This window comes from Diceros bicornis, chromosome 6 (genome assembly GCF_020826845.1).
Source record: "Diceros bicornis minor isolate mBicDic1 chromosome 6, mDicBic1.mat.cur, whole genome shotgun sequence".
NCBI lineage: Eukaryota > Metazoa > Chordata > Mammalia > Perissodactyla > Rhinocerotidae > Diceros > Diceros bicornis.
Genome location: NC_080745.1, coordinates 25,261,875 through 25,289,305, shown reverse-complemented (window position 1 = coordinate 25,289,305; position 27,431 = coordinate 25,261,875). Strand labels below are relative to the sequence as shown.

Below are 27,431 nucleotides of genomic sequence, written 5' to 3'. Positions count from 1 at the left end.
AAATCTAACCCCCCTCTCTTTACAGTATAAGGACACCCTGCAGAACACGCAACTCGCCATCTTGATCATTTCTACAATCAATCTTGAAATCTCTCTTCCTCACTACTTCTATTTCCTCATACACCCCCCTCTTCTTTGTTTTTTAAATAAAAGCATTAAAACTACAACACAGAAAGTTTGGGAATTTGAAGAAAGAAGAAACAAATCATTCATAACCTTCCCATAATCACTACTACTTTTTGAATTTTTTTTTTTTTTTTTTTTTGCAAGGAAAGATGTACCCTGTGCTAACATCTGTTGCCAATCTTCCTTTTTTTTTTTCCCCTCCCCAAGGCCCCAGTGTATGGTCATATATGCTAGTTGTAAGCCCTTCTAGTTCTTCTATGTGAGCTGCCACAACAGCATGGCAACTGACAGACGAGTTGTGTGGGTCTGCAACCGGGAAGCGAACTAGGCGGCTGAAGCAGTGAGAGAGTCGAACTTTAACCACTAGACCATCAGGGCTGGCTCTACTTTTTGGATTTTTGTGCAATGTTTTTCATATACATACTTTATGAGGTTGCAGTTCTGCTATGCATATAATTTAGGGTATTGTTTTTTCACTTAATCATAAGCATCATCCATAGTGTTACATGGTCTTTATAACCATTATTTTTAATGGGTGCAAAATATTTCATCGAGTAGCTGTCCCACCATCTACTTAACCATTTTCTTATTATCAGACAATTTACTACTTCTAATCTTTGTTGTTATAATTAAGGTTACCACGAACATCTTCATGCACATAGCTCTCCCCCATTTGCAGTTAATTTCTTCAGATAGATTTCCAGAAGTGAAATATCAAAATATAAAAAGTTTAAGCCTTTCTTTTTTTATGGTTCTAGATGCAAACCACCAAATTTGTTTTCCAGGGGCTGCCCAATTTCTAATGCCACCAGCTATATATCAGAGTGGCATTTTCAGTCACCTCTTATCATCACTGAGGATAATAATTTAAAACTGTCTGTGCTCACCTATACACAAAACATGGTTCTTTATTACTTTAATGCATATTCCTTCACTTAATAAATGGTTGACTCAGGTCTTTTAGTTTTTACAAACAGCACTCTCCCAGGACTCCCACCAACGGGCACGGATGTGCTTGCCAGGAAAAGGATGAGAATCTTGCTTCTCCTGTAGAAACTGCAGGCCCTGAACCCAGACAGCCACACATGTTCTCTCAGTCTGAGACTCTCCTCAAAGCCCAGATTCTGACGGCCAGAGGTCTCCCCTCAAGGCTCAGATGAGATGATGAGGCCGTGAAGGATTCAAGTTCAAATCGCAAGCACAGACTGCCCTGAAGCTCACTGTTAAAAGAAATAAAACCCAAGAAAAAGACATCAAAGCTCCGGCTCTGCCAGAGATGCCGTTCAGAACAACACAGATAACTGAGCGCATCCAAGGCATCAGGTGCATTTTTTTCTTGTTGCTTTTTTTTTTTTTTTTTTTCATTCTACAAATGAGAAAATGGAGGTTTGGTGCAATTGAGTAAATTATCCTAGGTCACTAGTCCATCAGGAGATCGTGCAGCTGGGATTTCAACCTGGATCAAGTGATTCCAAGGCCTGAAGCCGTGCTGGGCATCATGCATATAATAAAAGCCAGCAGCCACCAGGGATGGCGTCCATGTAAACAGCAGAGCCTTGTACAGGCAGGATTGCTACAAGTATGTCAGTGATCTAATCTGATTTTTAAAGGGCTGTTAATTGTTTTTAATTGAGGTCATACTGGCTTATAACATTGTGTATTTTTCAGGTGTACATTACTGTATAACAGTTTCTGTATAGACTGCATCGTCTTCACCACCAATAGTCTAATTTTTATCCATCACCATACACATGTGCCCCCGTACTTTCACCCTCTCACCTCCTTCCTCTCTGGTAATCACTAATCTGTTCTCCTTATCTACGTGTTTGTTTATCTTCCACATAGAAGTGAAGTCAAATGGTATTTTTCTTCCTCTGTCTGACTTATTTCGCCTAGCATAATACACTCAAGGTCCATACAAGGTCTATGTTGTTGCAAATGGGACGATTTTGTCCTTTTTTATGGCCAAGTAGTATTCCATTGTATATACATACCGCATCTTTAGCCATTCATCTGTTGATGGGCACTTGAGTTGCTTCCATGTCTTGGCTATAGTGAATAATGCCGCAATGAACATAGGGGTGCATAAGTCTCTTTGAATTGTTGATTTCATGTTCTTTGGATAAATACCCAGTAGTGGGATAGCTGGATCATATGGTATTTCTATTTTTCATTTTTTGAGAAATCTCCATACTGTTCCCCATAGTGGCTGCACCAGTTTGCATTCCCACCAGCAGTGTATGAGGGTTCCCTTTTCTCCACAACCTCTCCAACATTTGTTACCTCTCGTCTTATTGATCATAGTCATTCTAATAAGTGTGAGGTGATATCTCATTGTAGTTTTGATTTGCATTTCCTTAATAATTAGTGACGCTGAACATCTTTTCAAGTACCTGTTGGCCATCCGTATATCTTCTTTGGAAAAATGTCTGTTCAGATCCTCGGCCCATTTTATTATTTTTTTTGTGAGGAAGAGTGTCCCTGAGCTAACATCTGTGCCAATCTTCCTCTATTTTGTATGTGGGACACCACCACAGCATAGCTTGATGAGCAGTGTGCAGGTCCGTGCCCAGGAAACAAACCCGAGAATCCCGGGCTGCCGAAGTGTAGCACACAAACTTAGCTACTACACCACCAGGCTGGAGCCCTCTGCCCATTTTTTGATTGGGTTGTTCACTTTTTTGTTGTTGAGTTGTAAGTTCTTTATATATTTTGAAAATTAACGGCTTGTCAGATATACGATTTGCAAATATTTTCTCCCAGTTGGTGGGTTGTCTTTTGGTTTTGTTGATGGTTTCCTTCGCCATGCAGAAGCTTTTTAGTCTGAAGTAGTCCCATTTGTTTCTTTTTTCTTTTGTCTCCCTTGCCTGAGTAGACATGGTATTCAAAAAGATACTGCTAAGACTGATGTCAAAGAGTGTACTGCCTGTATTTTCTTCTAGGAGTTTTATGGTTTCAGGTCTTACATTCAAGTCTTTAATCCATTTTGAGTTAACTTTTGTGTATGGTGTAAGATAATGGTCTACTTTCAATTCTTTTGCACATGGCTGTCCAGTTTTCCCAACACTATCTATTGAAGAGACTTTCCTTTCTCCATTGTGTGTTCTTGGCTCCTTTAAAGGGCTGTTTCTGAGTGAACCATTCTCAATACTCTGCATATTTCCATATTCCACAATAGAATACAGGGAGATTGTGGGCATAGAGATGATGATTTCTTTAAATAAGCAAACTGCTAAAAAATAGCTCGGAAGTGGCGACCAAGATGCAGAGAAGAGAGCTAACTTTGATCTGGAAATTGTAGTGTAAGGAAGGCACTTAACACTGAGCACTTTGTCAAACCCCAGGCTTTTTTAGGATCAGCAATTTCTCCAGTGGAGATCTCTGCTTAGAAGCCTCTGGAAGACTAGGCTGAACATTTGTCTATGTGGAGGTAGCAATGGGCCAGGTCAGGGATGCTGGGAAGAGCAGGTAGTCACAGTGGTTCCTGGGCTGCTCCAGGGCCGCTGTTGAAAGGACACCCAAGCAGCACTTAGCTGGACATGACATCCTCGAACAGAACGACACAGGCTGTTCCCACGGCTCCTGGCAACAGCTCCTCAGGGGAGGGTGTCACCTGTTAGAAGAGGGCCATGCTGACAGAAGCAGCTACCTGGTTTGGGGGGCTTTGGGGGTGAAAATGAGGAAAACATAACTTACAGAAGAAAAGAAGTTCTAGCATATTTGCTTCTAAGTCTTTTTCCCTCGGCATATGTTGTTTTTGATTTTGCAAATAAAATAAGACTGCAATCTCCTTTAAAAAGGCAGTCCTCTTTGATCAACTGTGCTGGTGCTGGGTCTCTTCCACACTCCTCAGCCCAGAGGACAAGGGTCTGTTATTTCCGACACACCTTTTGGGCAGGGGCAGGGGAGGAAAGGAGAAAAGGAGCCAAGTGTCTTTTTCCCTGTCTGGGTCACCTTTTACTCAGCTCCAAGAACTCCAAGAACTACAGCAAAACCGGACTTGAGCAGACCAGACCAAAGCCATCCCTCGAGGACTGTGCCCCACAGGGATCTCACTCTACCCTGGGGGTTATCTGTGAAGGTGCCTATGCACACAGCACCAGGACAGAGGGAAACGTGGCTCCAAACTCATTTGCAAAGACACACAGTTGCGTGGGCCGCACAGAAGCGATGCCTTCCACTTCAGCTCCTCTGCCATTTCACAGGAGGTTCTGTTGCTTTTCCGCTTCCGTGACTCCACCCCACCGGGGCTTTCCTCCCTGTTGGCCACGCCCCACTCTCTCCCAGACCAGGGGTCCTCCTGGGCTGCCTCTGCTAACTGTGCTTTCTCCCTTGGAGACATCCACGAGCTCGTCCGAGCCCTAGGTCTACGAGACACCCAACAAAGATGCTTACAGGCACCTCCCACTTGCAGGTCCCAAACCAGTCACCTTCTTCCCCTCAAAGCTGGTCCTCCTCCGTAAAGGGCTAAACCACCCACTAGCTATTCAACCACAAACCTGGGCTTTTATCTTTTTTAGTAAAAAGAGGATAATCATCATTCTTATCCTGTTGGACTGTTGTGAAGATTAAATGAGTGGATGTGCCTCCGGGTTTTAGCACAGCGCCTGACACACAGTAAGTACCAAGTAAACTCAAACTACTTTGCTCTCCCCCTGACTTCTGCGTCGTCTGCGGTTAGCTAAGCTCCACCTCCATGATCACAAGCTATGGGGGCGTCAGCAGTATTCCCAGTGGTTCCCCTCTGGCTCTGGCTCCTCTCACACCTTCCTCACGTCACCAGGGGTGTGGCCTGTGGTGCCTGTCACCTGTAGCTGGAAGTGTCTGTGCTTGGAATAAAGCAGCAGAGCTGGAATGAATACTACTCTGGAGCACGCCCCCTCTGGGTGCCTACTGTGGAGCCATGGAGTCTGAGCTGCGAAGCTCCCCAAAGGTATGGTGGCCGAGCCATTGTCCTGTCCTGCAGACTCTGCCCAGGCCTGCGGTTCTGGGACTGCTGGGAACTCTGCCCTCCTTACCTTCTACCAGGTCTTTAAAAGTCACACCATACCGGAGGTTCTGAGAGACAAGTATGAAGGGGACCCTGGGCACCTCGCGGCCCTTCTGACACTGGAATAGATCGGTGAGCAGGAGGGGGACAGCCTGCCTCGTGGAACTGACAGGCTAGCAGGAGGACCACTTCTGGACCCAGCAATGAGTGCCGCATCACCTTGATCTGGGGCCCAGAACAGGCAGAGCCTGGGAGAGAGAAGGAGTGGAAAGTGGAAAGACAATGAACTTCCAGAGGCAATTTTCTTACTTCTGGAAAAACGTATTTTTCTAGGTGGGAAAAAGAGCTCTTGGGAAAGGAGGTGATGCCAGCCCCGCCCCACAGCGCTGAGCAACACTGAGCCGGGGCCCCAGGAGAAGGACACTGCAGGTGAAGAACAGCTGATGGGTCAACAGACTCCAGCTTGTCCGGGCAGGAGGTCGGGATGGGGGGATTCAACTCAGTGGGCTTACGAGATCTTTGAGACAGGAGAGATGGGGGAGTAAATAAGGAAGCTCTCGCCCCTTGCAGAGATGTTGACAGCCCCACCCAGAATGCCCTAAGCGCTAAGTGAAGCCCCAGGGAAGATGCGCTGGGAGGATTTAGTCCAGACAAGCCAGGACTGGGCAAGAGTCACCCCATGTGGGGAACTGGGTCTCAGCTGGCCACGTCCGTTCTAAAAACAGAAAGACCACAACTGAGCCCAGTATCTATTTTTACGTCCCACTCATTGGAGAGGAATGTGTAATATTTCAGTAAAGAGCGAGTGCATGCAGCCAAAACTAACTGTTTGGCTTGGCAGCCTCCGGCAGATCTAAATTGTTGAGACAAAGGCTGCAGAAACGTTGTCAGAAAATGTAATAGTTTAGTGGAGCAAATCCTAATAAATTCACAAACCATTTGACATCTATTCTCTCCACCTCCTCCTCCAAAGAAGGAAGAGGAGGAAGAAGAGGGAAAGGTACTACAAACTTTTAGACTCACAAAATTAGTAGAAGTGACAACCTGACAGAGAAGAGACAGCATGATGTGGTCCCCAGAGACTGGGGGTATCAGACTCTCCAGGTCAGTGGGGAGCAGCAGTGCTTGGTGGACGGCCTACCCCTAATCCTCACGCACCTGACACGGACCAGGCGCTGAACAGCTAACAAGTAGATTAATCCCACTCCGGTCCGCAGTGCCCATCTGCCAGGCCCCATGGCAACGTGAGCCCGGGGAAACCCACCAGAGGCCCAACAGGTGGTGGATGTGCAGGGGCCCAGGTCCCAGGGTTATAAGGTTAAGGTACAAATGATAGTCTCTGCCCTTCAGGGGGTTGTCATCTCCCAGGGACAAGACACACCAACAAAGAATCCCTAAATACCCACAGCATGAGTCGTGTTTTCATCTCACAGTACTTCTCACCGGTGACACCGAGCAGGGACAATTCCAGAACTGCAGCACAGTGGTTACAGGCACGGCCCTGGGCTCAGATGTCCAGCTCACATCCCTCACTTTATGCCTTGGTTTGCTCGTCTATAAAATGGGTTGTTGTGAAGATTAAATGAGGAAATGCACCGACAATGCTCAGCAGAGACTGGGGCACGTGGGGAGCTGCTCAGCCGTGGCTATGATGGGGGGAATCATACGCAACTGGATTTGCGCCGGGTCTGGAGGGCAGGTTGGACCTTCACAGATGCTTGGGGTGCAGGGGTTGAGCAAAGGCACTGACAGAAGAAAGAGCACAGCCCCTGAGGCAGGAAAGAACAATGCCTATGGGATGGCAGTGGGGGACTGAGGGGCGGTAGGCGAGACCAACAGGAAAGACCCCTGGGCCACAGGGACAGGGCTGAGCTCCCAGGGCTGAGGGTGCTGACATGTCATTGTACATACACAGAAAGCCAGGAAAGGTCCAGAGCAAGGGGCCACGGTGTCAGCTCTGGGTCTCAGGAGGGCGAGTTAGGGACAGTACGGGGTGGGGGGGACATGACTGCTGGGCAGAGATTGGGGGGTCCTGGTGGGGAGGGCCAGGGGGACCTGAGCAGTGCAGGAGCTATGCTGTGATGGGGGGACGGTGCAGCCCCATATGACCACGCTTCTCAGAAACTTCCGGCTGGCAGTGAGGATGGACAGCCAAGCAGAGCCACAACCTGGAACCAAGGGAATCCTCTACGTGCAGAACATCCTGATGGAACGCCCTTCTGTCCCCCCATAGGCAGGAGACACCTGCAAGCCAGACAGATCCCAGCTCCAATCTCTCTTCACTCATTCAACCTGCCAGTGAGCGCCTTCCTTAGGTCCCCGTGTCCTGACCTGTGGCAGGAACAGTGACCCCGACCTCCCAGGGGTGAGGAATTCAACGTGTGTGCAAATCTTTGATGCAGGCACAGCACACAGGAGGTGCTTGTGCTCACAAGCGCTTATTTCTCTTCCCAAGGAAGGGGCTAGAAGGCCCCCTGACTCTGGGAATGGTCTATACTGGCCCTCAGAGATCTTGCTACCGAAGGAATCAAGGAGTCGATCCCCACCCAGCCTACTTACGGTCTCCAAAGAGACAGGCGAACATGGGCTGAAGGACTGGGGAAGACAGAGAGGAAAAGGCCAGACAGCATGGGGGAGGAAAGCAAGCGTGGCGGGAGGGGGGAGTCCCCAGAGCCCAGCTACCCAGTGCCAGGGCCTGACCTGCCTCCACAGGCAGTTCCTCTACATTCCCCAGCCCAGACCGACTGCAAATGCCAGGAATCCTCTCCGCTCCCTGCCTCCCCTCTCTGGTGCATTCCAAGAGCTGAGTTTTTTCCTCTTGAAACATCAGTAGCATGAGAGAGGAATCCACCATGGGGTCCCATGGGCACCCTCTCCCCAAGCACGCCTGCCAAGCTGACAGATGAGTGGAAAAGATGACGACCACGACCACCCCCGCCCGGCTGGGACAGGCAGCTCTCCCTCTGAGCCTCCCTTCCATGATGGAACTGGTCAGAGCAACAGAGGGACATGGCTGGGTCAGACTCGGAAGGAAGGAGGCGACCCAGGTAGGGAGGGATGGGCTGGGAGACTGAGCAGACAGAAGAAGCAGGAGCGCGGCTGCGACACCAAGACCACTCTGCACTTGAGGGCCATCAAGGGCTCTCCTGACCAGAGCTGCACTTGACTGGGGCAGCGACCCAGGTCGCGACCCAGTTCATTCTCTGTAGGTGGAACCATCATGGTTGGCCTACAGGAAGGAGCCCAGACAGAGGTGCAGCAATCGGGCAAGAAACCCCAAATCCCCAGGATTCTTAGCTCTGCCTCCCATCAGCCGTGACCTGAGGTCAGGCTTAGCCCAGCCTCAGCTGATCTGATGATCGGGGGGGCTGAGAAGTCAGAGCTGAGAAAGAGCTGGGCACTTAGCTGACACTGATTAAATGTCTGTTACCTGAATAGCTGGAGGAAGGCATGAGATTCTATCTACCAACATGTGTATAAATACGTGTTAAGTGAACAGGGAAAATGACTGAAGGAATGATTGTGTGGCTAAGGCTTTTCTCCTGCCTCAGTTTGCCACCAAATGCAGCCATCCCCTCACTGGGCTGTTTTTTGAGTGCAGAAGTGTTTACTCATCTCTGGGTGTTAAGCATAATGTCTGACATAGCATGGATGTATAATAAATCTCCACTGAGTATTTTTTTGTTTTGGAGGAAGATTGGCCCTGCGCTAACATCGGTTGCCAATCTTCCTCTTTTTCTTTTTTCTCTTCAAAGCCCCAGTACACAGTTGTGTATCATACTTGTAGAGCTGTAGCTCTGCTATGTGGGACGCTGCCTCAGCATGGTTTGATGAGCAGTGAGCAGGTCCTCGCCCAGGATCTGAACCGGCGAACCCTGGGCCGCCAAAGTGGAACACGCGAACCCAACCGTTACGCCACTGGGCCAGCCCCTCTGCTGAATATTTTTAAAAATCAATGGATGATGTCACAGAGACAGAACATGGAATGGTGGTGGCCAGGAGCTAGGGAAGGAGGAATGGGAGCTGTTTACTGGGGAGAGAGTTTCAGTTTTGCAAGATGAAAAGAGTTCTATGGATGGATGGTGGTGACGGTTACACAACAATGTGAATGTACTTAATGCCACTGAACTGCATGCTTAAAAATAGCTAAGATGGTAAATTTTATGTTATGTGTATTTTATCACAATTAGAAATTAAAATTAAGGGGCCGGCCCGATGGCACAAGCGGTTAAGTGCACGCGCTCCACTGCGGCAGCCTGGGGTTCGCCAGTTTGGATCCCAGGTGCACACCGACGCACCGCTTGGCAAGCCATGCTGTGGCAGCGTCCCATATAAAGTGGAGGAAGATGGTCATGGATGTTAGCCCAGGGCCAGTCTTCCTCAGAAAAAAAGAGGAGGATTGGCAGATGTTAGCACAGGGCTGATCTTCCTCACACACACACAAAAATAATAAAATAAAATTAAAAAAAAAATCAATGGATGATGGATAAACAATCGAATGAAATGACCTGGCGTCACAGCTGCCAGGGTATAGAATCTTAGATTGAAAATGGCTACAAATTTCTGCAACTCTCCATCAAGAGTTGAGATCTATTTCCTCACACCTTGAATCCGGGCTGGAATGTGCCTCGATTTGACCAGCAGAACAAAGCAGAAGTGACACTGCGCAAATCGATTTCCAAGCCTAAGCCTCGAGAGGTCTTGCGGGCTTCCACTCTTGCCCTCAGGGAATTCTTCCACCACCACAGGAAGAAGCCCAGGTTGGCTCACTGGACACGTGGCCCAGCTGACGGCCAGCACCAACCTGACATGGAAGTGAGGTTATCTTAGAGCAGCCAGGTCCCATCGGGCTGTCAGATGACGCGTGAGCCATCTCAGGCAAGGCGAACAGAAGAACTGCCCAGCTGAGCCCTCCCAGACTGCCGACGCACAGAATCTTGATCAAAAAAAATGGCTGCTTTAAGCCATGAAGTTGTGGGGTTGTTTGTCATGCATCAGCAGATAACCGAGAGAGGGAGGAAGGTGTTAAATAAGGGAGAGCAAGAAACAGCATCCGAGTCTCCAGTCCTGCACTTGGAGATGGAGGCCACCCTGCCCTGGCCAGAGCCACCTCCTGTTTGCAGCTCTCCAAAGAGGTTCTTATCAGGCTTTGAGTCCTAAGGAAGAGTGTGACAAAGCCCGAGAAGCAGGGAGGCAGGGCGCTCCGAGCTCAAGGCTGGGGAGGTGTGAGTGGCAGGACTTCCGAGAACTTGACATTGACTCGTGAGGACAGAGTAGGGATGAGCTCCTTTGCTCTCTGGGACACTGTCATTCTGCCCTACAAAGTTCTAACACTAAACCACGTAAGTCTGACCTTGAGAGATCAAACTGAGAATGCACAGTGAGCCCACCAGTTCATGAAAGAAACTGCTTCTCTCATTGAAAGGGAACAGGAAATGGAGCTGAGAACCCTGAGCCACAAAGACTACGCCTTTTACTAAAAGGATGCAAGTTCAGATGGTCAACACATACTAACCTGATTTTATTCAGCTTTCTCAATTTACCAGGTTCCTGAGGGACCTGGCTGGGTGCTGTGGAGGCTTAGCACCGGCACACGTGTGATCCTTGCTGGACTCTACCAGTTCTTGTTCTCAAGGCCTGTCCCAGGCACCTGTTCCCCACACTGGCCCCAGGAGCTGAGCCCCATCCTCATCCCAGAATGTCATCTGCAGCAAGTTAATAAAGATGAATGTCTCGCCCCACTAACAGCTGATTTGGGAACATTTAACAAGGTAAATTCTTAGGAGAGCAGGTATTCTCATGGGGCACAGGACGGACTTAGGGCTTAGGACATTTTAACTATTTCGAATTCTCTGTGCCTTTCATCAACAGCAGGGCCCAGTCCAGGAAAATCAGTGCTGCTTTCTGGGCCACTGCACCCAAGCTGTCCCTTCCCAAACCACAGAGCACCTATTTGCCTATTACCACTAGGTATCATCCACAGGACCAGCGCTTTTCACAGCGATCCACTGCAGAGCCACACAAGAGGAATACTGAGGGCCCTGGCTGAATGACAATGTGATGATGTACCTTCTCCCCACCTACTTCCTGCACAATGTCACTAGCCAAAGGACTCATTGTTGGATTCAGGAGCTACTGTAATTCCAGGCTCTTCCTTGATATCCTCCACTGCCTCCCACCCCAAGCCCAGCCACCCTTTCCCCCAGTGTCCAGATCCCTAGGGAGACTCCAGGTTCCAGTCACACGGTTTTCGCTCACTCTGCCCTCTGCAGAGACTGAGGTTATTAATCTACAGTGGAAATAAAACATAACACATGCGGGATGCAGAGATTTGCCTCTTTGTTTTAGGATGTTAGGACCCAACGTAGTGGTATACTGAAGGCAGAAGGCACCTGTGCTTGCTGGATGAACCTGCTCACCTGCATCGACGCCAGGTACTCTCATAACCACCTCTTAACGCTCACGTGAGACTCACCCCAACCTCCATCTGCTTCCACTTCGCAGGGGCCATCAGCAATCACTCACTAAATGCTGCCTGTTACAACAATGCCAGATGTCCTTACCCATCTGAACCCTTGTCAAATATTTCATTTTAAGACACAGGTCCTCAGGTGAGGACCTCTCAGACCTCTGCAGACCAACACCCTCATTGTCTTGCCCCACCCTGACAGTTCCTCCTCACAGGCCCCCTGGATGCCCACTTCCGCTGGGATGAGCAACCATGGGACAAGTGAAACCCAAGAAATAAGCCCTTTCAAGTATCAGTGCTTGAAATCTCTGATCTAACCTCAAGTCTATGCCCTATTCCAGGCACACAGTTGTCTTCCTCACCCCCATTACGGAAAGAACCCTCCAACACACAGCACTGAATGTTCTAGAATTCAGAGAATCCTGGTCTTTTTCCTTCTTTTCCTTGGGTTAGAGACACCAGCCCTTTGGTCACTTTGCTGCTTGTTAATGTACTTCTACTGGGGCAACTAGGGAGGAGGGGAAATAAAACCAGTTAAGCTTGATACTCTTAAGCAACTCTGGCAATAATAACTAATAATAAATGAACAACGAGGAAACCAGAGTTAGCAATCCAAGGTGGGCTGTATTAGCTAATGCATGTATATGTGTGTGGGAGATCAAAACTGGCCACCTCAAAATATGTCTCCTTACCTTGATTATTTTCTCTGAAGGACATTTGACCTTCCTCTCCCAAACTGCCTAAAGAATTTAACATAGAAGGCCTGTTCCAGAAAGGAGCTACTACCATATGACAGCTGTAGTAGAATGTAAAATAGATGCGGTAAGAAAGGCACCAACAAGCCCATCTTATCAAAAATTCTGTGTCTCCAGCCACATTCTCTATAGGTGGCCCTGTAAAGAGCTGTCTGACGAAATCTGTCTTTCTACCTCCACGTGAATTGTCTTCTTCCCCTCTGTCTTCTCCCCAAACCACTATCCCAACATCCTCCTTTGTCTACCTGAATATGCTATTTAAGGTGAAAACCTCTGCCATTTGTTGAGAAACTTAGTTTCCCTGGTTTCTCCCATGTATACATGTTATTAAATTTTGTTTGATTTTTTTCCTGCTATTCGGTCTCATGTCAATTCACTTTGTAGCCAGCCAGAAAGGACCCAGAGTGGGTAGAGGATAGTCTTCCTCCCCTTCCTGTGCATCCACGGGCTATTTCAGCTTCACACGGTACAGAAAGCAGGCTCTCCCTCTTCTCTTTCACCCTCAGCACCCTCAGGACTCTCGCCCATAGAGCTGACTCTTCAGGCAATTCTGACAGATCTGCAGTCTTGTCTCCGCCACTGTCTCTCTCTCGTCCCCACACATACCCAACTTCCTATCCCTGTTGTCCTGATTTCATTTTAATAAAAGCAGCTGTTACCTGCACCACCACCCCGCCCCGCCGCAAAAAAAAAGCTTCCCTCAAAGCTTTGCCTTTTGGAGCACCCCCACCTTGGTGCTAAGTGCTGGTGGGCGGACGCAGGAGCAGAGAAAAGGTCCCTAATGGGGTCGAGCCTGTTTTCTCAGGCTGGCTGGGAGCCCCAGACCAAGGGCATCATCACTGGGCCCAGCTGACAGGACTGACAACTGCTGTAAATTCCATCACTGCACCACACATGCCGGTTTCCTAACTCATCACAATTCTCTCCCCTCCTTGCCTCCTTTTCCACCAGCAGTGGATGCATCACCTGCAGCTGGGCAGTGGGGCCGCTGCCTTCTGAGTCCATCAAATGCTGAAAGAAAAATATGTAATGACACAACTCTTTCAAAAAGGACAAACAAATCTAAATTTAATCCAACTTACCCTTGTTTCCCAGGAGAAAGGGGCAGAGTGCTCATCTTGCCAAGTTATGTCCTGAAATAAAAATTCAAGAATAAATCTGAAATCCAAATCCAAACATATCCCATGCAAATATCCACCCAGGGCCAAGGGGGAACCAAAACTTAGGAATAATCTCAACTCCTGGCTGGAAACAAGCCTGATGTTGTGATGCTCTGCAGAGAATGTGCTGGCCTGCTTAGGCTGGCTTCATCCTCCCCTTTCTGGCTGAGGCTGCCAGACAAGCCTCTCCCGTCAGACAGACACCTGATGAATGCCTGGAGGGCCCCACAGTGGACTCGACGATAGACTCTGAGCAGAAAGGGAATAGGGCCTCATGGGCTCAGCTCTCAGCCCTACCAGTGATTAGCCATGTGGGCATGGAAAGACGACAGCCTTCTGAGCCTCAGTTTCCTCATCTGTAAAAGGAGATCGTACTTGCCCTGCAGGGTTATCACGAGGATTAAATGAGGTAACACATGAAAGGAATGTCAGGCAACAATCTGCCAGCCAACGCCAATACATCTGAGCCCCCCTCTTCCCCCATGTGCCTCCCAGAGATCTGAAAGGCATTGATCAGCAAAGTCAACGAAGAAAATGCCAATTTAATGCAAGTGCCTAATTATAACGAGAACTCTGAAATCACTCCCCACTCTCAACCAAGCAGAATAGTCTCTGAGAATTTGACCTTGGATCCATTATGTTTTGCTCACTGGCCTAAACAAACGACCAGGGAAATGGCCTTTCCTTGGCGACCCCCTCCAATCCCCCAGCTGTCTTCCTGTGCTAGCAAACATCTCATCTGTGCCCAGTTTCTATTGGGGATCATATTTCCTGAACCAAAAATCGGGACACACTGGGCGATACAGACTGAAAACTGGATAAAATATTTTAAATTGAGACTGTCCTTCCATAAAGTACTTCCCACTCCAAGGTACTCCCTTCCCCCAGAGGAGGTTATCTGGCTCTCCCCTCCTCTACAAGGCAGACGGTTCTGCAGATGGGCCTGCTTCCTTCAGAGTCCACTCCATCCCCAGCTTCAGCCTCTGAACTGGTCTGTGTGTCTCCTGTCACTCCTGGCTGTCAGGCAAAACCTTAAAGACGGGAAGAAACGGGGGCCACTGCCCCCCCCATTTGGAATTTCAGTTAAACCCAAGTTACTTCTCAATTCACAGACTCTGTCCCTCCAAAAATGGAAATGGGCTGCCTGGGGGAATGTGAGTTAACAAGCATTTGTGACTAGAAGTCTCCAAGCAGAGGCTGTAGGCCCAGCCTTCAGCTGTAGGGGGCTCCTGTGTTCATGTCCGTGTGTGTCTGGGGGGAGAGTGTAGTTGAGCTAAATGACCTGAAAATCCACAAAATTCTATGATCTCAGGACCCTCTAAGTTCCTCTTAGAAGTAATAAAACAACAAGGACTTTGTTTTCAGATGGGAAAAATAAAGGAGGCCAACAGAATGTAAATATCATTTATTCTAGATTTGGACCTGTGGGAAAAAAGTAAAGGAAAATAAACTGGCAAATGTGCTCCTTCTATCCAGATGTAGGACGGCCCAGCGGCCACCTCAGTGGACAGGGGAGGTGTGCTGGGCAGGCAGAGGAGGGCAGGGAGCAGGGCCAAGGGCAGCGCAGGCCAGAGCTGTAGTTCCCTTATCGTGTGATATGATCTATCTTCTAAATATTAATTATGCAGCCTGAGTCTCTCTGAAATCTGCAAAAATTAAAATAATAAGGCTTTTGGCTTTGCAAGGTGAATGAGTGCAAGACTCTGAGGAATGAAGATTTAGCCTGGAGCTTGGTGAGTTCAGTCTCCAGTGGCCGCAGCCCATATAAGCCGAAATTCCGAGGGGGTCATAGACAGAGAGAGGGTCACACTGTGATTTCTCCCCAACTTGGTGTCAAGTCAATGGTCTTTTGTTTGCTCCAGCCAGAAACTCAGTCAAGGGGCAAATTCCTTAGATTTCTGCAATTCTGAGCTCATGAAAAATAATAAAGCACTTAACAAAAATAAACATGCCGAACAAAAATGTGATTGAAGCTCTGATGTCAGCCGTTGGCTGCACACTCCCGCCACAAAAAGCATTGGTGGCAAGAACAGGCTCCCCAGGCAGTTGGATGCAAAACGGCATCAGAATTGCGAAGTGGTAGCATACATGCACACGCTCGCATGCACACACACACATATACACACATGCAGGGTTCCTTTCTTCTACTCCCACGATGACCAGCAGGCAACCAAAACGTGGCCAGGCACGTGCTTGTGGACAATCACATACGCTTTCCGTAGGGGGGCTTGGAAGGCCCCCCACACCCGCCTCCCTGGCACCCAAGAGCCGAAACTATCGAAGCACCAAAACACATCTGCTGCTTAGACCTCAGGACAACATCGGGTGCGCTTCATTTTGGCCAAAAGTTAACCTCAGAGTCAAATTCTTCTCCATAAGAGACGTCCATACCAGAGGCAACACCAAACCTCTCCGGACACAATTCTTCCTCTGGAGCACAGCGCAGGAAGAAGCCTCAGGTCACCGAGTGCCAAAGGAGAAGGCCAAAAGGCAGAGGGGAAGCCACTGAGGGCCACGGGGCCCAAAGCCCCTGGCAATTATCAGAGGCCGGTGCAACATGTGGGAGGCTCGTCCAATGGCCACGCGGCTCCAGGACCCCAGAGTGGATGAGTACCAAGGCCCTGAGCTCTCACTTACCTGGGAAATGTTCACCCAACACAGTGCCACCTCCTAATGGAAACAGTATTTCTTAAAAAATAAGAACATACGTTCTATGCCCATAGTACCAGAATGCATATCCACATGAGAGCTCCAGCATTCACTACTTGGTAAAGAATGGATGCCAGAGTGTTATAAGATCTCTAGGGGCCCCAGATATTTTCCTTTTGGAGGCCACAACCAGCAGTGAGCTGGAGCAGGTTTGCACCAACTCATGAGAGCCGACTGTGAAATTTTTAGAAAATTTTCAAACCTGTTGTTAAACATAGCCATTATTAAAAGTTAAATTATAGAACCTCACAATTAAATACATCGTATTAAAAACAAAAGTGATATAGTTCACACCCATAAGGATGGCTATTATTAAAAAAAAATGAAAAATAACAAGTGTTGGTGAGGATGTGGAGAAATTGGAACCCTCAAACATTGCTGGTGGGAATTTAAAATCGTGCAGCCACTACAGGAAACAGTGTGGCGGTTCCTCAAAAAAAATGGAACATAGAATTACCATTGATCCAGCAATTCCACTCCTACATATACAGTCATGTGCTGCATGACAATGTTTCACTCAATGACAGACTGCATATACGAGGTGGTTCCATAAGACTAGTACCATAGAGCCTAGGTGTGAGGTGGGTGACACCATCTAAACTCTATGTACAAAGAGTACACTCTATGGTGTTCCCACAACAACAAGATCACCTAACGACGCATTTCTCAGAACATAACCTCGTCATTAAGTGACACGTGACTGTATAGCCAAAAGAATTGAAAGCAAGGATTTGAACAGATTCTTGTATGCCAGTGCTCATTATAGCATTATTCACAATAGCCAAGAGGTAAACACAACACAAATGTCCATCAACAGATGAATAAACAAAATGAACAAACAAAAAGTTATTGTTTAATGGATACAGAGTTTCTGTTTGAAGTGATGGAAAAGTTCTAGAAACGGATAGTGGTGATGGCTGCACAACATTGTGAATATACTAAATGTATACTTAAAAATGGCTAGAATGTTAAATTCTATGTTACGTACGTATATTTCACCACAATAAAAAAAAATCTGAAAAGGCTACGTACTGTATGATTCCAACTACATGACATTCTATAAAAGGCAAAAACTATGGAGACTGTAAAAAGATCAGTGGTTGCCAGGGGTGAAAGGGAGGGAGGAATGAATAGGTAAAAGCACAGAGGATTTTTAGGGCAGTGAAATACTCTGCACAATACTGTAATGGTGGACTTTTCTCAAAACCCATAGCAGGTACAACCCCAATGTAAACTATGGACTTTGGGCCATAATGATGTGTTAATGTAAGTTCACCCCTTGTAACAAATGTCCCATTCTGGTGGGGGATGTTGATAGTGGGGTAGGTGGTACATGTATGGGGGTAGGGAGTGTGTGAGAACTCTGTACTTTCCACTCAGTTTTGCTTGGAACCTAAAACTGCTCTAAAAAATAAAATTTATTTTTCAAAAAAGTGTGTCCTCCCCCCAAAAAAAAACTCACAAAGGTAATAAATACTCAAAACTCATCATTTCCTAATCACTTGAGTACATTTTGTTATTGTCTATACTCCTGAGGTTATTTACATCTCCTGTATCTGCAAGATGTAAAGTACATGGACAACAGGACACAGCAGTGCTACTGCCCCTCCCTGCTGGCTCCCGGTTCAGTGAGTCGCCTGGGGGCTTTCGAGAGGCCCTTGGGGAACACCTGCTCCACAGCAATCAGCAGTGCTACCCATCCCCTCGCTCCCCAGGAGCCAGTGTTCAACATTTACAGCACACTCAGGCTGGAACCAGTATCAAACATACTGAAATTCACCACATTCTACATTAAATGTAATTTTTGTTACTAAATTTTAAAAGGATTTTGGTAATTTTGCTTTTGAAGTTATTTGGTTATAAGTAACTCATCTATAATTGGTTACGACTTCTCTGTAAAAGTAAGGACTATTCTAAAATGAGACACTCTGGTCTTAAAATTCATTTCAAATGTAGTGAAAATTTCTAAATATTAATCTTTCCTCTTAAGTTGATTGGAGACTATTGAGCATTTATTCTTTTATAGCTTTCTTTCCAATTTTAGGGCCAGTGAACTTTACTGCTGTGTCTCCAGCGTGTGGGACGGACAGCACCTGTGGACAGGACTGTCTGCAGTGAGTGTCCCCTAGGCACCCCATAGGTCGGCCTGAGAAAGGAAGTGGAGCCCAGGAGCATGGGCCTCTGAGCTCCCACTACACAAAGCCAGGCCGCCAGCAGCTAGCAGACAGGAAGCGGGACCTTTCCTGTAACACTCAAAGAATTGCTTCTGAGACTCCTGCAGCACTGTGAAAGTCTAGTCTACACTCCAGGCCTCTCTGAAGCACAAGCTGGGGGCCTTTCTGCAGCCTCGGCCGGGCCAAACTGCACATTCCTGCAGATGCCCTCTCTATGGCACATCTGTCACAAGTATCCAATGGGAATGGCCCCTTCCTGGGTTCCTATTGGTCTTGGGTTCACACTGGAGCTGTTCATAGACACCAGACTCAAGACTCTCTGAAGAGAACCCCTAAGCCTAGCAGTTCCCATCAGAATGTGTAAATCAGGCTGTAAATCAGAATCACCTGGGGTGCTGTTTTAATAGGCAGAATTTGTCAGTGCCACCCGACTTAGTTTTAAAAAACCAAGAGCTTCCTAGGTAATTCTGATGCGGCCATTCCACTGGGCAGCTTACCTAGTTCAGGCCGTCACAGGACGCCCAGACTCCCTCGTCACTTTGGGAACACTGGGCCACAAGGGCTGTGCTTGCTGACCTCCAAGGCTCAGGGGTCCACCTCTGTCTGCCCAGGCCACCCCACATGCAGAGGTGCTCTCAATCAATACTGCTAGGTGACTCTCATCATTCCCAAATAAGGACTTCTACTAAAGCAACCCCAGTTCAGGCTGCTCTCATGCTACCCCAAGGTTTTCTGGGCCAGCTCACACCCACGCTACTTCGGAGCAGGAAAATCATGGTTCTGCACATTAGCATAATCAACCAAAGCAAATTAACAGTCTCCTAACATGCTACAAGGCTCCAGCATAATGAGAATCACATTTAAAGGCTTGTTTTATTTCTTTTATTCTTCCCAGCATTCAAAGATTACATAAAAACTACTCCAACTACATTTCTAATAACACTGTTGCATAACTACAGTAAGTACGGAACCCTGAACAGTAAACACTCCCGGCCCGCAGAGTCAGAATATGCTGCACGGTTTGTTAAATCTCACCTCCTACCTGCAGCGCCGAGTTTCTAACAGTTAGAATCCCAACCATTCAACTCCCCAGAAATATATTTGATTTTTCTTGAGTAATTCAGAATCCTGGAACACTGCAAGGTACTCACTGGAAGTATAAATTGTCACTGTACTCCAGAGGTTCATAAATTAGGGGAGTTTCTGCTTGATAAATGGTGGCATCTTGGTTTAAAGGTAAGAAATTTAAACTGTGAAATACTATAAGCCAGAGAAATAAAGCTCAGACAGCAGAGCTACGGGAGTGGGGCAGAAACTCCCCTACATGCTATCTCATCCCTCCAGTGATTTTGGGGGCCAGGGCCTCTCAGCACACCCAGCATGGAGCGCATTCCTCCTGGAGAGCTGTTTAGTGTGGGTCTGTACCTCAGAGACGCAGCAGTATATTAAAAACAGAGGTGAGGCAATCACACTCCCTAGTATTTAGCCAAATGAGTTGAAAACTTAGGTCCACACAAAAACTCACACTCGATGTTTACAGCAGCTTTATTCATCATTGCCAAAGCATGGAAGCAACCAAGATGTCCTTCAGTAGGAGAATGGACAAATAAACTGTGGTACATCCAGACAATGGAATATTATTCAGCACTAAAAAGAAACGAGCTATCAAGCCATGAAAAGATATGGAGGAACCTTAAATGCATATTACTAAGTCAAAGAAGCCAATCCAAAAGGCTACATACTGTATGATTCCAACTATACGGCATTCTGGAAAAGGCAAAACTACGGCAACAGTAAAAAGATCCGTGGTTGCCAGGGGTTAGCAGGGAGAGAGGGATGAATAGGCAGAGCACACAGGACTCTTAGGGCAGTGAAAATAACCCGTATGATATCATAATGATGGCTACATATCATATACATTTGTCCAAACCCATAAAATGTACATCACCAAGAGCAAACCCTAATGTAAACTATGGACCTTGGGTGATGATGAGGTGTCAGTTTGGGTTCATCGACTGTAACAATGCACCACTCTGGTGGGGGATGTTGACAGTGGGGGAGGCTACACTTGTGTGAGGGCAGGGGCTATAATGGAAACTCTACCTTCTGCTCAATTTTGCTGTAAACCTAAAACTGCTCAAAAAACAGTCTCCTACAAAAAGGGGAGGAGTGAAGAAGAAGAATGTTTAAAATATGCTCTTTTTTACCAACTGCTTATTCAGAGACTATTGTTCATGTATTTATGGAATCAGTGCTTTTCCCTTTGACTTGTAATATATTTAATTTTGCTGAAATAAGAGGGTTTCCATAACTGGAAGTACAAAACTGCAGTTCCAACAACAGAAAAGCAGTTAAGATTTAACTACTGGGCAGGTTCCACCATGAACACAAATTCAGAAACTCAGGCCTCCACAGACCACAGCAGAAACAAAAACTCGGCGCCCACATGGTAATGGGAGCAGGGGGTTAGATGGAGGCGAGTTCTAAGGAAATGGACAAACGAGTAGGAAGTTTAAACAGACAGGTCTGGTCTTCATTTAGTTTTTTTGAGAAATGGATATTTTTTCTGGTACTAAGGGAATTTCTTGCTTAGAGTGTAAAAGTGACTCCTGCCAATTAAAAGATGACTCCAGACCTGCCAACAGGTTTCCCAGCTCTGCACCCTCCCTCCCTGTATGACAGTGAACAAGTCATTTAATTTCTTTGCAAAACCTGTTCCCTGGAAGCCACTGGGCCACCCTCCCACAGGAGCCACGGCCTGTGTGGCTGCCTGAGGTCCCAGGCTCACCTGTTCAACACCCTTCCTCCTGGGAGCCCCAGCTAGGCCGGGTGACACTCTGTGCAGAGAACCACCGGGCTGAAAGAGGAAGCCTGTGAGAGAGGCCCAGTGCCTCCCGCTCGCAGCCTGTGGAACCGGATTTGGACTCATGGCCTCATTCTCAATTCCTGTCCAGGGCCAGGGCCCAGAACCCCAGGTGCAGGGACACAGAAAGCCACATCCACCCTGTCGTCTTTTCTAAAAAATACATAGATCTGCCAGACAGAATGTGGGAATCATAATTATACATTCCACTTTTCTTAAAAAACAAATCCAAAATACTGAGAAAGTAACTCTCCAATTTCCTTTTTGTTTTCTTGCCAAAAGCTGAAAAGAGAAAAGGCTGAGCTTGCTGAGGTGAAAGGGGAAGCGGAGACCTCACGTGCTACAAGTCCTGTATCAGGAAGCCGTATCTCCAACCACACTCAAATCTAACAAAGATTAAATAATTAAGGAAAGTTCTGGAAGGATACTACCAACTGCTTCATAACGTTGCTTCTGGATTGTTTGAAAACTTTTAACAGTAACATACAGGTATGTTACTTTATAAATTTTATAATAATTTAATTAGTTTGTTGGAGGGAGGAGCGAGGCAGGCCCTCTGCAGGCGGCCCCGAGGGCGCTGAATGGATGGCAGCAGCTCAGCAAGGTTTGCTGAACGGGAGGTATTCCATACTGACTCCCCGGGCCTCTGGAGGCACCCTCGGAGTACTCCAAGGAAAGGTGCTTCTTCTGCCAGCTGGGAGCAGGAGCTGGATGGGCATTGGGGCTGGGGAAAGCTGTGGGGTCTTCAGAGGCCTACAGGAGGAAGAGCGGGCCTCAGGCAGTGCAGGAGATGTCTGGGAGTCAGGGAGGCCAAGACTCGGCCCCAGAAAAGGAGATGAAGGCCAAGAGGAGTAAGGGAGCAGCCATCAAGCCTCCAGGGTCCTGCAGGATAGGGAGGCCGTGGGTGTGGAGGACACTTCCGGCAGCAGCTGGTCATGCTAAGCTGTTGAAGAGGGGCGGAGCTGTCTGGCTCCAGGACTTGAAAACTCCCTGTTGTACAGCATGCAAAATCCAGATTAGGGTCCCTGGGGACAAGCATACAGAAACACCCCTCCTGCCCAGATCCACCTACTTTATAGAGAGGTGGAAGAGGCAAGTAGGTCCAGGAGAAGTAAACGCACCCCCTGCCCAAATTTCTGGGGTCACCTGCTTATGGCCCGTTTGGAGCCAAGAATGGGGCACAGAGCTCAGAACCCTATACTCTCACCAACGTGCTCAGATCCTGCTAGATCGGTGGCAAGGAGTCTGGGAGTAGGGGCAGAAAGCAGAGAGCAACACATTCCTAAAAATTCGGGCTTTTTTTTTTTTTCCTATTTGATGACAGGAAGCAGCAGCAGCCAAGTGGGGTGATTTCTAAACCCTTCTAAAATGAAAACCTTTCATCTCCCAAAGTAAGCCATTCCCAAAACTTTACTTCTGGAGGAAGAATGCAGTAATTGAGAAGTACAGGAAAATCAGACTGTTAAAGCATCCATTTGCAAACACGCCTTAATGTTCTTACCGAATACCTGACCCAAAGGGCATGCCCCAATGTCTGTGTCTGCTCCAAGCCAGGCGTGCGAGCCTGCGAGCCACCTCGTGAGCCACTCATCTCAGGACGGACAGCCACGTGCTAAGAGGGCAGCACCCTGCTGGCGGCATGGCCAGGACTGGAACCTGGGTCTGGGGACTCCAGGTGCTCCCCTTCTTTTGCTGAGAGATAAGCATTCCTAGGGCAGCAGCTCCAGATGCTCTGCATAGGAGGGGCTTGGGGAGATAATGGGGGGCGGGAGAGGCTGGTGGCCTCGCACTGAAGCTGTGTTGAGATCATATGTTCATGTGGGGGCATTTTTAAAGGAGCTGGTGAAGACTATGGGAGGGCTAAGCATCCCTAAATCTAGAATGCCTCTAGTTTCTGATATAATAGGCCTGAGGAATGTTTGCTCAATTGATTCCAAGGAAGTATGAACTGAAAAACCAAAAGGTCCCCTCATGGCTTCAGTGCTCAAAGGTGGCCACCCTCCTTCTCTGCCCAGGCTAGTCATCCGGCAAGGGTGGCTCTGGGCCTGGGCCCTGCTCTTCTCGCTTTATAGACAACAAGGGTAAAAAGGAACACACATGCCACATTGCTGCGCCTGACCTACGCATAGCAGTACCCGCACATGGGCAGCTCACATGCGTGAACTGAGCCCTGACCACGCTCACAGCCGCCCAGATCTATGACATCACTATACAATCAAGTTTCTACTTGTCTGTTCCTGCAATACATAAGAATGACTGGATGATGGCCACATTTGGAGGCTGTATTTGCATGCTCGGACTTAAAATGTCGTTATATGAGATACAAAAATGTTACTGGTGATGGGGGAGAGGGGATTCAAATAGGTGATGTCCTTGTCCTTCAGGGTAGTTGAAAGGCGGGCACAATCTGAGGCCAGTGTGACCGCGGATCGGGAGACAGGCCACATCACGTCCACACCACGTCCACACTTTGGACAGAGCAAACCGAGGTTTCAAATATGTGCCTCAAGGCACAGCACCCGAGCCCACCAAGGCAGAGCTCCTCCTCACATGGACAACTCTACATGGCCAATGCCAGGCTTAGCAACAGCAGGAATTTATTTATTTTATGAGAGTCAGTGATTTTCACAAGTGGAAATGGAGAAATGAGCTAATATTAACATTCTCAGCAGCAGCAGCAGCAACCATTTTTTAAGCCCATAGGCCTTTAATATACATTATCTCTACTGTCATCCTGTTAATGTGATTTCCATTGCAGAGGTGAGAAAACTGACACTCAGAGAGGTTAGTGCTTTACCATGGTCAAAAGGCCAGTAGATGAGGAGGGTCACAATTCAAACCCAAGACTGCCTACAAAGCCCAGGCTCTTTCTATTACAGCCTTAGAAAATGCCCTGGGAACGCAGTATACCAGGTGGTCTTTTATCTAAGTATTAACAAAGCCCAGCCTGCTTATTATCTAAGGTCAGAGAGCTGTGGTTCCCCTGGAGCACCCATCCATCAGAGGTCCACCCATGGACCTCTCAGGAGGGAGAGCCATGTGCTAAGAGGGCAGCACCCTGCTGGCGGCATGGCCAGGACTGGAACCAGTGTCTGGGGACTCCAGGTGCTGGGGGTGGTCAAGCTTGCAGGGCACTGGAGGGCCCTGGGGAGCATTCTCCATTCTGTGATTGGCTATGGAGGCCCCTGAGACCACATCAGAAGACAGATTAAGTGGGAAGGAAACCAAACTCAATCTGGTTTAGGGCCACCTATTTGGGCCGCTCTGTCCAGCAGCCTACCCAGGGGTCACCCCCCACCCTGTCCTTACCCATCTCCCACTTGTGCCCAGGAGCTGGCCCTCCTCCTCACCATGAGACCACCAACTCTACTTTGGTGCTAACCTCTTGCCAGGTCCAGGGGAAGGCATTTTAAACTCCCTACTGCCCTTAAGCCACACAGCCACTGCAGGAAAAAATATACCCTGAGCAGTGTTCCTATGTACCTCTCCTCAAATTCAGTGTCTCTCTGCCATCTGTGCTGAGGTTGGTCACATGCATTCCGGGGCATGCTCTCAGCTGGTTTTGTAAAGCTGAGTTCAATTCAGAAAAACAGGGCTGGTTTGCTCCTGGAGGGACATGCAGGTACCACAGTGAACAGTTCCATTTGCTTTTAAATCACATTGGATTGACAAATTCAAAAATAGCTCAGTCTGGCACCCAGTTAAGGAATCAGAGTACAAATTAACTTGGCCACATCTTTCCTTATCAGTGATATTGGGCCTTATATGGCCTGGGCTTTTTGATGATGAGCAGGCGTGTGGATATTCTTAGCCAGACTCAACGCCAAGTAAAAATGACAGTCACTCTCTAACATTTGTAAGTACTTACAGGTTTATTTCCTCTCATATTTATTTATTCATGACTTTTCCAAAGACGGGCTGCCTGCTCTTTCATCACCCAAATCTGAGCACAAACACTGGAAACGTCTTTAGAGAGATGCATATTTTCACACTAAATGTTTCAGCTCTAGGAATACATTTTAAACCTATATTTTCATCTCTCCAGTTTACCACGTCCTTGTTTTACCCGGCAAAGCCTTCAAGTTTAAAGTCTACGGAAACTTTTCTTTTAATTTTGTCAGAATAAAGACAACGTTGGCAGCCTTTCACACTTCCCTCATACTGACGACCACAAACATTTTGTATTAATAAATGTCTCAGCACATGCAAGCCTGCAAATCAGATTTAAACCTCATTCTAAGCTACAGTCCACTACTTCCTCGGAAAAACTCTCCAAGCCCAGCCCAGCCCCACCCCTACCCCACCCCACCCCCACCCTGCTCCCGCCCCGCAGCCTCACAGCCTTAACTGGGTGCGGATTTCATTTTTATACTTCTCCCTCCTTTTGACTTTGCCCCTCACGGCAAAAGTTGAGTTTGAAAGGCCCAATAACCGCAAGTGCAAATTCTAATGGCACCAAACAGGTTTTAGTTAAACACGTTTGCAAGAAAAAGACCAAGTTTCTGAGCAGCACACAACACTCAGGCCTTTGAAACTTAGCACGGCTCATCCCTGAGTTTCTTTTTGTAGAGTTGCAGTGTTTCTTCCTTCACAACCACCACCCTCTAGAAGTCTGGGCGCCGTGTCTAGGTCAGAAACCCAGACATGCCCTTATATGTAGCAAAGGCTTGCTGGAGCTTTTCAACTTATCCTTTATTCAATTCAAATTTATCCTTTAGTTTTTCAATGGAAAAACGGGGCCACTATGCTCACCCCAAAACAAAGCTGCACATCATGCTCACTCGGGAAACATCTTAGGCTTCGGGTTTCACCTCCTAATCTTGAAAGGTACCTCTTCCTTTTTGTTATCTTGCTTGGCAATTTCACTTTGCCCATACAGCTCATCACAAATATTAATATTAATATGTATACTTTGCTGAGTGCCTGCCCTGGCAGGCATGGGGTAGATATTATTATCCCCCGTATACACTGGGAGGGAACTGAGGCTCTAAGAGGTTGTCACCCACGACCATTCTGCTAAGTGGCAGAGTCGATTAGAACCCAGGCTTGTCTGGCTTAAAATTCCTTGCTGTTGCTTCGCTTAAGAGCAGCTGCCCTCAGCGCCGGGAAAAGTCTGTAGATCCGGTGCGGCCCAGCGGAGCAGGTCTAGATGGAGGGTCTTTTAAAGATCTCCTCCTCTCCGCGATTCTCAACAAACTCCCACTGGGGAGCCCCCACTCCCCCGACCTTCGGCTCTGGGACGCCCCTCCCACCCACTCCCATTCCTGCGCCTTCTCCTTTCCAGCCCCTACCACCGCGACCCGCCGGGGCGGCTACACACAGGCAGGTGCCCGCCCGGCCGGGGGCGCATCGGGGCGCTGGGTGTGGAGAGGGTCCCTGGGCCGGCCCGCACCTACCTCGTCCCCGAAGCGCACCACCTTCTGGCCCGTGGGCCCGCGCAAGCCGGGGAAGCGCGCGAGCTCCTCGGAGTCCCCGGAATCCCCGGAGTCGCGGGGCGCCGGGGCGCTCGGCCCCACCAGGCACCGGTCGATGATCTCGTCCTGCTGGGCGGGCGGCAGCCGCGCCCACTCGGGCCCGTACTTCTCGCGGATCTTCTCCTTGTCCTGCATGATCTTCCTGGCCATGGGGCTCAGCGACGAGAAATAGGTGAAGCGCTTCCGCTCCCGGTCATCCAGAGGCCGGTTCCCGCTCATGACGGCCGAGCGCGAGGCCGCGATCGCCGCCGCCATGGACGCCATGCCCGGCCTGCCCGCCGCTCACCCGCCCGCGCCGCCCCGCCCCCGCTGCCCGGAGCACCGCCCCGCCCTCGCTCCGCCCCGCCGCGGGAGTCCCGCCCTCTGCCCCACCCCACCCCGAGAACGGCGCTCTTTCGTCCCCGGGAGCCCTGCCCTCCGCGCCCCCCACCCTCGGGAACCCTGCTCTCCGCTCTTCCCCCGCCCGGGGAAACCCCGCCCCCCCGCGCCTGCCCAACCTCGGGAAGCTGGCGCCGCACTGCTCCCGGGAATCCTGCGCTCCGCCCCCCCGGGCCCGCCCAATCCCGGGAACCCCCCGCCCCTCTGACCCCAGGAACGCGCCCTGTGCTCCCCACTGCCCCCGGGAACCCCGCTGTCTGCGCCCCACTACCTCCGGGAAGCCCCTCTCCGGTCCGCCCTCCCGGGAATCCCTTCTCCCGCATACGCTCTACC

At 48.6% G+C, this 27,431-nt stretch overlaps 1 protein-coding gene across 1 annotated transcript in view; it reads right to left on the bottom strand.

Annotated features, from left to right (window-relative positions):
• C6H1orf198 (chromosome 6 C1orf198 homolog) overlaps nt 1–26,986 on the bottom strand; it is a 35,647-nt gene extending 8,661 nt beyond the window's left edge. The window contains exons 1-2 of the mRNA XM_058543057.1: nt 26,643–26,986; nt 13,423–13,473 (exon numbers count right to left, since the gene is read on the bottom strand). Of these exons, the coding sequence (XP_058399040.1) occupies nt 13,423–13,473; nt 26,643–26,984 (393 nt within the window). The 5' untranslated portion in view covers nt 26,985–26,986. The remainder of the gene's footprint in view (nt 1–13,422; nt 13,474–26,642) is intronic.
• Nucleotides 26,987–27,431: the final 445 nt, after the last annotated feature.